General features: G+C 35.5%; 2 protein-coding genes across 7 annotated transcripts in view; one reads left to right on the top strand and one right to left on the bottom strand.

The window, feature by feature from the left end:
- Positions 1–4: 4 nt before the first annotated feature.
- LOC123879564 lies at positions 5–2,071 on the bottom strand. 2 transcript variants are annotated; one of them, XM_045927341.1, is made up of 2 exons: positions 1,953–2,071; positions 5–1,560 (listed from the first exon to the last, which is right to left on the bottom strand). In XM_045927341.1, the coding sequence occupies exons 1-2, from the start codon at positions 1,984–1,986 to the stop codon at positions 17–19; spliced, it is 1,578 nt and encodes a 525-aa protein (XP_045783297.1). In that variant the 5' UTR covers positions 1,987–2,071; the 3' UTR covers positions 5–16. The 2 variants fall into 2 exon arrangements, with proteins under 2 accessions (XP_045783297.1, XP_045783296.1); XM_045927340.1 differs by lacking the exon at positions 1,953–2,071 and adding an exon at positions 1,631–1,946.
- Positions 2,072–3,177: 1,106 nt separating this feature from the next.
- The window catches only part of LOC123879546 (nuclear pore complex protein Nup98-Nup96), a 67,880-nt gene continuing 61,547 nt past the window's right edge, over positions 3,178–9,510 (top strand). For all 5 annotated transcript variants that reach the window (XM_045927311.1, XM_045927309.1, XM_045927306.1 and 2 more), the window contains exons 1-5: positions 3,178–3,282; positions 4,807–4,919; positions 6,504–6,632; positions 7,207–7,395; positions 8,015–8,149. In XM_045927311.1, coding sequence (XP_045783267.1) covers positions 4,877–4,919; positions 6,504–6,632; positions 7,207–7,395; positions 8,015–8,149 — 496 coding nt within the window. In that variant the 5' untranslated portion in view covers positions 3,178–3,282; positions 4,807–4,876. The remainder of the gene's footprint in view (positions 3,283–4,806; positions 4,920–6,503; positions 6,633–7,206; positions 7,396–8,014; positions 8,150–9,510) is intronic.

Below are 9,510 nucleotides of genomic sequence, written 5' to 3'. Positions count from 1 at the left end.
ATAATATTATATTTATTTACAAAATTTCATGATATGGATTCTTTGTACTATTTATCCTGGCTGTCTTATATTTTAAAGGCTTGACAAGTATTTTCATATTTTCATTCACTTGTTGCGCCGTTTTAGAGTCCATTTTATCAAATGCCATTTTGATTTGTTTAGTTAAAGTTTCAAATAAATTTAAAATATCGGTACGGAAACCATCTTTCCATTCCTCAAAATGCCTTATAATTTCATCCCATTCTGTATCGTTAGCAGATTTAACAATGTTTTTATCTAAAATGTTTAGTATATTATGAAATGCTGTAGTTTTAGCCGCTAATTTTTCATCTACAGGGTCTATTATAACAATAGGATGATTTTGACTACTTATTGCATTTCTAAGTATAAAGAACATTGCTCTAAGTAAAACTGGGTCTGAAACTTCAAGAACTTTCATAAACTTTCTTACTTCGTCTTGAATATTATTATCGATCACATTAGTGAAATCAGTTGTTTTCACAACTTCAGTTAATGCATCTGAAGCTTGCTTGACTTTACTATCATTAGCTTGTATTATAAACCCGATAATTTCTGTAATAAAGTCACTGTATTCTTCCTTATTGCGACACATACCAAATTTTTTACAAGCATGTATTTCTTCTATTATTTTTTGTCTATCAACACCGCGCTGGAATTTTTTTATAGGATTATCTTTAACAAAATTTTCGCCATCCATAGCTTTAGATACTTGGGGAATAAGCCTTTGCAATATTTTATAACATGTATCAATTGTATTGAAAATAACCTTCTGAATGCCTAACTTAGTTTTGATTTTATAGTCTTTGTTTTGTGAAAGGAAATTTTTGAATTCTTCAATATACCTTTTTTTAACTGATTTGAATTTGTGTTTCAATCTATCAAGTTGAGCTGATTTCATTATATTGTCAAAAATTTTGAGATTTTGTTGAAAAATATGAAGAGTGAAACTGAAAATTTTTGGATCATCCTTTACTTTATAATCTTGATTAGTTATATTTTTATGAATCCGATTACGTTTTTTATTTTTATGACTTTTTTGAGCATATTTCTTTTCATTAGGCAGGAAACCTGATGTTGCTCTTAAATTATTTTTAACTCTTGTTTGCGATACTTTAGGATCATTTTCATCGTTTAATTGGCCATGGAACGTAAATAGAGGGCTACTCGTATAGTGTTGTATTTTATTATGTCTATTTCTTGTTTCTGTAGTTTGCACCATCGATTTTGATCTTTTAATATCTCCATTTTCTTTGCTTGTTTCAGAATCATATATTCTTGTTATATATTTCTCACTACTATTATTTTCCTGTGGACTTTTTGTTTTTTGCCATTCTCTAATTCTCAATTTCTGCTGCTTTTCGTTCTCAAATTCTTTGTCTTTTCTTAATAAGGTATCAAAATATTTCGGCAAAAGATGTATTTTCACAGTAGAATCTTGATAACTAATGGGTGAAATTTTATATTTGTAATTCCATTTTGGGCCTAAATCTATTAAACCTTCAAACTCAATACCGTAACCATCTGTGTGAAAAGCGAAGCCTGCAAAAAATAATCCATCAATAAATTGTAAACAATTGAAAAATAGCGAAAATACTCTTTAAATACCTACTTAAATACAAATTATCAAAATCAGAATTAATTTGATATTGCTGCATAGAACTTTTACTGTGCATCATCATTTTAAACATTGATTTATTGGTTCAATAATTGGGTATTTATTTTTCAACAATCTTTCTTGCGTTTGGCCCACCAACTGACATACTGGTTCAGCTGCAGCATGCAGTGTTAGGTTTTTGGATCGGAATTATGCTAACGGGACCCTATGACTGAGCCTTCGGTGTCCAAATACATTTTCTGTCCAATAAATACATTTTCCTCCTTCAGTAAACGCAATCGTTTGAATATAATAAAAATATAAAATTAAATCTTACATAGTACGTATAAAAGTAATGTTTTTAAAATCATTGTTGAGCCCGAAAAATATCAATAGTACCTAAACTGTTTTATGGGAATTTTACGATTCGATAATATTTTATTTTTGCCAAGACATAGTTTTATCACCACATTTATTTGATCGAAACATGATCGAAATGTGATAGTTAGTTCAGTGAAAAGTAAGAAAATTTATCGCAAACCACTGTGATTTTGTTTTGTATGCATATCGGCGCAAATCCATACTATACTTTATGTACTTTCAGATGTTTATTATTATAAATCCGAAAGTATGTCTGTCTGTCTGTTTATCCTATTGTAAATCAAATCTTCGAAAAGAGCAACTCCCGAGTTTCTTGCTCGTTCTTCTCCATAGGAAGGAAATTCCGAACCAATGGTAATTTATTAGCATGGATGATTCAATAGTACCTAGGTACTTGTAAAGGTTTATTTGGATATCTATTTTACTCTAAAGATGGTTAGAGATAAATAATAAATGATGATGAATAATAACAATGGTGCAAGTTCTGCTACTTCTATATGCACACAGTCGTTACATAAAAAATATATTTTTTAGAAAAACATACATTTTATTCCATCCAAAGCTAAACTGTCTCTGTCTGTCCAGTGAACAACCTGGAATGATTTAGGGAACTTCAATAATTTAGAAGGGCAACATCGGTGCAAGCCACAGCTGCGTTGATAATCACCAGCCACTTAAAAGCATAGACCTTGTATATCACTATGCTTAAAAGTACAAAAAAATACCATACTTGCAAGTATTTGATCTAGCAGAAACACATAAATGATAATAATGAACTTACGCAATTTCAGTTTTTTAACAAGGAAATAGGATATTTTACACCAAGCGAGGAAAAATCTAATAATGTCTAAATAAGATAGTAGATATTCATTAGCAATTGATTTCACTTTTTTATCTGTTCTACAAAATATATTTGAAACGCATGAAACTGTATGATGAATGCGGTTGTGGATTCGTAAATACTACGTACTTTTTACGAATTAGTATGTACCCGGTATAAATACCCGGTCAAGCAAATACGCCCAACCCTACAGCTGTCATTTTGTTCTGTTTATGCTGTGGTGAACTGCGTAATCAAAGAGCATCAAAGAGTATGTAATCACTACATCGGATTCATGGTCTTTTTTTTTGTCTGTGCACTACATTACATACTCTTTGGTTATCCTATATGTTATTGGTCTGTGCTCTTTGGTGAACTGTGGCTGTGGCGAATTTTTTGCATTGTTTGTGCTGGAGAAATAATATTAAATTTTCAAGATTTCCGTTAAAGTTAATCACTAATTTACGTAAGTTATATTAGTTTTCGTTATACTTTGTTTATCAAACATTTCAGAAGTCGTAATGAAAATCTAGAAACTCTTAACCTTACCTGTTTTTAACCGCCTTAATTTTATTCGTATTTCAAACAACGCTAGAAGTATGCTAAATTCAGCTTAATTATTGTAGCACATGCCGTTTTATGAGTATCGAAATTAAAATATCGGCCGTGTTTTTAAGTAATTATTTTCCAAACTACCTCCCGTAGTATAAAATACTTAATTGCGTCACATTATTAAAAGCTGAGGAGATGAATAGTTAAGACCTATAAGTTTCGATTCTAAGGTGGGTAAGGGATTTCACTTTTTCTTGGTTATTTAAAGTTTGAAAATTTCATGAGAATATTTAGGTACAGGTACAAAATGGCTTGTAAACAATAAATAAAACATTGATGCAATGATTGTCATGTCATATGAGTCACCATGTTTGCAGAAACAACTTGCCCAATGTTTGTTTACAATAAAAAAAAATTAAATTCAAGATTTTAAAATTGAAAACTAGCTACATATCAGACAAGTGTAAATTAAAAATTTATAACACCCCCGACAAGTGAAGGTTACAGTAACTAGAAGAGAGCTGATAACTTTCAAACGGCTGAACCGATTTTCTTGGATTATAGCTAAGAAAACTCTACCAAGCCACCTTTCAAACAAAAAAAACTAAATTAAAATTGGTTCATAAGTTTAGAAACTACGATGCTACAGACAGATACACATAAACACACGTCAAACTTGTAACACCCCTCCTTTTGGGTCGGGGGTTAAAAATGTCTGTTATATATAAATGTTAAGCCGTTTGAAAGTTGTCAGCTCTTTTCTAGTTACTGTAACCTTCACTTGTCGGGGGTGTTATAAATTTTTAATTTACACTTGTATCAGAATATGTGTTGATTAGAACCTAGAAGAAGAGTGGTTGATTACACTTTTGAGTGGTTATAAGTACTTAACACAATTAATCTAACTATAATGCAGTTGTTATAACTGATATGCTTCACATTCAGGCTGACATAGACCATACTTTGTCTTTGCTCAAACTTAGACACTGTTAAAACAAGACAACACTATACTGCAGCCTTAAATCCGTCTCGTTTTAACTGAAACTTAAGTCTAAGCAAAGTGTTAGCAATTGTCTCATGACACTGTCTCAATAGTTAGAGTTTCAGTGATAAACAGACATACATACTTTCGTATTTATACTATAGATTAGTAATTACCCACAACTTCCCTCATGGATTTATATTTTTAAGGGTAAACTTCTTATGCACTTCTCCATACAAACATATTATGCCTATTATTCAATTCTTTGTTGTTCTAGCTAGATCTATAACTAAGATATATATCGATTTATTTCTCAATTATCTATGCCTTAAAACAATTAATATAGTCAAGTAGTTTTTGCGTGAAGGAGTTATAAACATACATACACACACACATATGTACACACAAACTTTCACCTTTATAATATTAGTGTGAAGTATGATATCATTGTTTCAGATAGCACTATGGTGCTCTAACTACACTGGAAAAGTCATCCCAATAAAAGAAAAAGGACCAAGCTCACAACATGTTCCAGAAACAGACTTTTGGAACTACCAGCACTGGATTCGGTGAGTCTAGGTCTAGATTTCTGAGCATTCTAGATATTAGATTTTTTGGGCTTAGCTTGTCCTCACTTCCATTAGCCAGGTCTATTGTTTACTCTGTAGGCTCCTTCAATGTGGGGACAGAATGGACTGGAGTGAGGGAAGTCGGTTTGATCCTGAACGGACGATATGTCAAATATTGATACTAATAAAATCAAAGAACAAGTGTAAATTAAAAATTTTCAACACCCCCGACAAATCATTTTCAAATAAATAATTATGTATATCTAGGCAATGTCCATCTTGACAGCTTGACATTTGTCAATTGACAAATGTTAAGCTGTCAACCTTCTTTTCTACAAGAAAACTAGAAAATAGCTGATAACTTTTAAACGGCTGAACCAATTTTTTTGGATTATAGCTAAGAACACTCTCGATCAAGCCACCTTTCAAACAAAAAAAAGTAAATCAAAATCGGTTCATTTGTTTAGGCGCTACGATGTCACAGACAGATACACAGATACACAGATACACACGTCAAACTTATAACACCCCTCTTTTTGGGTCGGGGGTTAAAAAAGGGGCTACTTTAGGGCTACCTGCGACATACTAACATTTGACAACTGCCAGTGAAGTTGAAGGCTTGACATTTTGTTAGAAGTTCCCTAACTGTCGTGATTGTGGTGGGGATAACCAACATTAATTTAAAAAAAATTATTTATTCCGATCGAAGATCCGTATTTTTAACCCCCGACCCGAAAAGAGGGGTGTTATAAGTTTGACGTGTGTATCTGTGTATCTTGTCTGTGGCATCGTAGCGCCTAAACGAATGAACCGATTTAAATTTAGTTTTTTTTTGTTTGAAAGGTGGCTTGATCGAGAGTGTTCTTAGCTGTCATCCAAGAAAATCGGTTCAGCCGTTTGAAAGTTATCAGCTTTTTTCTAGTTACTGTAACCTTCACTTGTCGGGGTGTTATAAATTTTTAATTAACACTTGTTGTAAGTAATGACACACATCTTAAAACTAATGTTAGTAATCCTAAAACTATATCTAACACAGTCCGGATTGGTCAGCACATGCACCATATGACAATGGTTCAGGTACTCACAATCAAACCTGTCAGAGAATGCCCTCAGGATGCCCTGCGCACCAGGGGTGTGCATCATTTACGCATGGTAGTGTGGAACCACTATGACAATCCACATGCGCATCCGCGAACATACCCGACTGGCAGATCCATTAGCATCCTGAATGCATTATTGTACTGAACACGCAGGGCATTGTACTGTTTCATAGGCTGCTTGTGTAACAAGTGTAAATTAAAAATTTATAACACCCTCGACAAGTGAAGGTTACAGTAACTAGAAAAGAGCTGATAACTTTCAAACGGCTGAACCGATTTTCTTGGATTATAGCTAAGAACACTCACGATCAAGCCACCTTTCAAACAAAAAACTAAATTAAAATCGGTTCATTAGTTTAGGAGCTACGATGCCACAGATAGATACACACGTCAAACTTCACCCCTCTTTTTGGGTCGGGGGTTAAAAAGAAGTGCAGCAAGCTCTAAAGAGCATCATGACTTATGTGTGTTGCTTACTGTGTAGGCTCGTTCAACGCGGGGGCCAGCACGGCGTCCCCGTTCAGCGGGTTCAAACCCACGGCCAGCACCAGCGCGTTCGGCGCGCCGCCGGCCTTCGGCGCCAACTCCACCCCGCAAGCCACCACTGGCGGAGGCAAGTATCATGCATAGTGAATAAAGGTGAACGCACACTTATCAGAGCTGAACGCGTCGAACGAATCGAATGAAACGAATCTTAGAATTCTGTAAGTATATGAAATCTTCTTCCGATTCGGACGATTCGACGCCGGAAAGTTTGCGAGGTTACATGAGATTTCATATAAGTGTGTGTTCTCCTTAAAGGTGTACGCACACTTATCCGAGCCGAACGCGTCGAACGAAACGAATTTTAGAATTCTGTATATGAAATCTTCTTCCGCTTCGGACGATTCGACGCGGGGAAGTGTGCGAGGTTGCATAAGATTTCATATACAGAATTCTAAAATTGGTTTCATTTGAATCGTTCGACGCGTCGAACGATTCAGGTCGGATAAGTGTGTGTTCACCTTAGCACCCTCCAAACTGGCTGTTATTGTATTGTTTTGTATGTTTAGATTCATTCGTAAACATATAAAAAACTTTGAATCAAAATCCTTATAAAGGTAGCTTTATAAGGATTATTTTTTACATAATATGTATTATGTAAAAACAGTTTTGAATATCTTTATTTATTTCATACTTTATCGTAGGACTATTCGGCTCAACCAATACAACAGGCGGACTATTCGGCAACACCGCTACGCCGTCCACCTTCGGCCAAAGTAGCGGATTCGGCTTTGGAGCTAACACGTCAGGCGGAGGTCTTTTCAGCAACAATGCTGGCACCGGACTATTCGCTGGTAACCAAAACACTAGCGGTTTTGGCGCTAAACCAGGCGGTAAGTGGCACAACTCTTAAGACTATTCGGCTCAAACAATATCACGGGTTGACTATTCGGCCTAACACATCGTCTACCCTCGGCCAAAGCAGCGGATTTGGCTTTGGAGGTAACACTTTAGGCGGTAAGTAGTACAAGTCTCAAGACTATTTGGATCAACTGCACCATGGTTGGACTATTCGGCCTATCCTATCGCCCAAAATATTGGATTCGGTTTTGGAGCTAACACATCAGGCGAAGGTCTTTTCAGCAACAATGCTGGCAGAGGTTTTGGCGCTAAACCAGGCGGTAAGTGGTACAAAACTATGGATTGATTGGGTTGAACAACGCCACTGGCACTATTCGGCCTACATCTACCTTCGAATTTAATTTTCATGGCGAAATTATTATTATTTATTATAGCAGCAACAGAAATACAATTTTTTGAATACATGCGCTTGACTGCATTTTCACCTGGTGGTAAGTGATGATGCATTCTGTGAAAATTTCAACTCTCTACCTATTATTGTTTACGAGATAAAGCCCACTGACAGACAGACGCACGGACGGACAGCGTAGGCTTAGTGAAGTCGCGGGCATCGTCAAGTTCTCAATATTTATTTTTAATGTATCTGTACAGGTTTTGGTTTCGGGAGCACCACCACAACTGGGACCACCGGTGGACTATTCGGCTCCGCGCCCTCCACGTCTAGTGGACTATTCGGCCAACAGAACACCACACTCGGCGGCACTGGACTATTCGGAAATACTACAGGTGGGAATTATTGTCACACTAATATTATAAAGGCAAAAGTGTGCTTGTTTGTTGGTTTGTCCTTCAATCACATCGCAACGGAGCAACGTATCAACGTGATTTTTGCAAGGGTTTGTTAAAGACCTGAAGAGTGATAGGCTACTTTTTATCCCGGAAAATCAAAGAGTTCCCACGAGATTTCTAAAATGAAAATCTACGCGGACGAAGTCGCGGGCGTCAGTTAGTGGATTTATAATTTTTTTTTTTTAATTTATTTAACCAAAATAATTTAACATGAATCTTTAATATTATAGCTCGCCAAACTGGTGGGCCAGTTTGTTGGCGAGGTGGCGCTCTTATTTTAACGTAAATAACTAACTTATCCATACACCTTAATCTATAATTATAATAAACTGTACTACCAGTAAATATTTATTTAAACTAGTGTTGTTATGGATATCCATATCCGTAACCGAAACTATCGGATATCCGAAATAAAAAAATATCCGTAACCGTAACTGAATCCGTAATAAAAGTTTTGGATAGTTTCGGATAGGGCGGAGTCTAACTAAATACTACACTCGTACGAATTAACTGTGCACTCCGCTGAAATGCGACACCTTTATCAGTTCACATTTTACAGTTCCTTAAAAAATTAATATCCGTAACCGAAACTATCAGATAATCCGAAATAATTTAATATCCATAACCGTAACCGAAACCAATATTATTTTTTACCAATATCCATATCCATATCCGGATCCGAAATTATATATCCATAACATCCCTAATTTAAACCTACCTACTTTACTAAACAGACAAAAACACATTACTATAAAAATCAAAGAAATGTGAAAGTGTGTTATGTATGTCGCAGGTATATTGTCAAAGCCGTGATATTACAATCTCACTAGTGATATTATAATCAAACGGTAGATTGTCAATTGACTATATATTATTATGTAAAAGCAAAGGCTGACTGACTGATCTATCAACACACATCTCAAACTACTGGACGGATTGAGCTGAGATTTTTTTTTTTTTAATAAAAATATTAGCCATGTTAAATGACTAATATTCCCCTTTCCTCTCCAACTAAGCGTCAGGCTTGTGCTAGGAGTAGGTACGACAATAGTGCAACGGGCGGGGTTTGAACTGTCGAACTTTCGGTTTTCAGTCCACTCCTTTACCGGTTGAGCTATTGAGGCTTAAAGATTTGGCATGCAGATAGCTGTTATGACATAGAATACGCATGACGTATTATGACGTATGAAATGTACAAAGCCCTTCCGGCGTCTGTGTTTCCTGCCAAGTATAACTTAACTAGCCGATGCCCGCGACTTCGTCCGCGTGGAATTAGGTTTTTAAAAATCCCGTGGGAA

The sequence above is a fragment of the Maniola jurtina genome, chromosome 28, assembly GCF_905333055.1.
Source record: "Maniola jurtina chromosome 28, ilManJurt1.1, whole genome shotgun sequence".
Classification (NCBI taxonomy): domain Eukaryota; kingdom Metazoa; phylum Arthropoda; class Insecta; order Lepidoptera; family Nymphalidae; genus Maniola; species Maniola jurtina.
The sequence above is the reverse complement of the archived record's forward strand: the minus strand, read 5'-3'. Positions and strand labels throughout refer to the sequence as shown.

Bases quoted from the DNA above. Each gene is read 5' to 3' on its own strand.
- LOC123879564 (XM_045927340.1), bottom strand. From the start codon at position 1,709: ATGTTTAAAATGATGATGCACAGTAAAAGTTCTATGCAGCAATATCAA. The intron at 1,561-1,630 runs GTAGGTATTTAA...TATTTTTTGCAG, and splicing joins TTTTGATAATTTGTATTTAA to GCTTCGCTTTTCACACAGAT.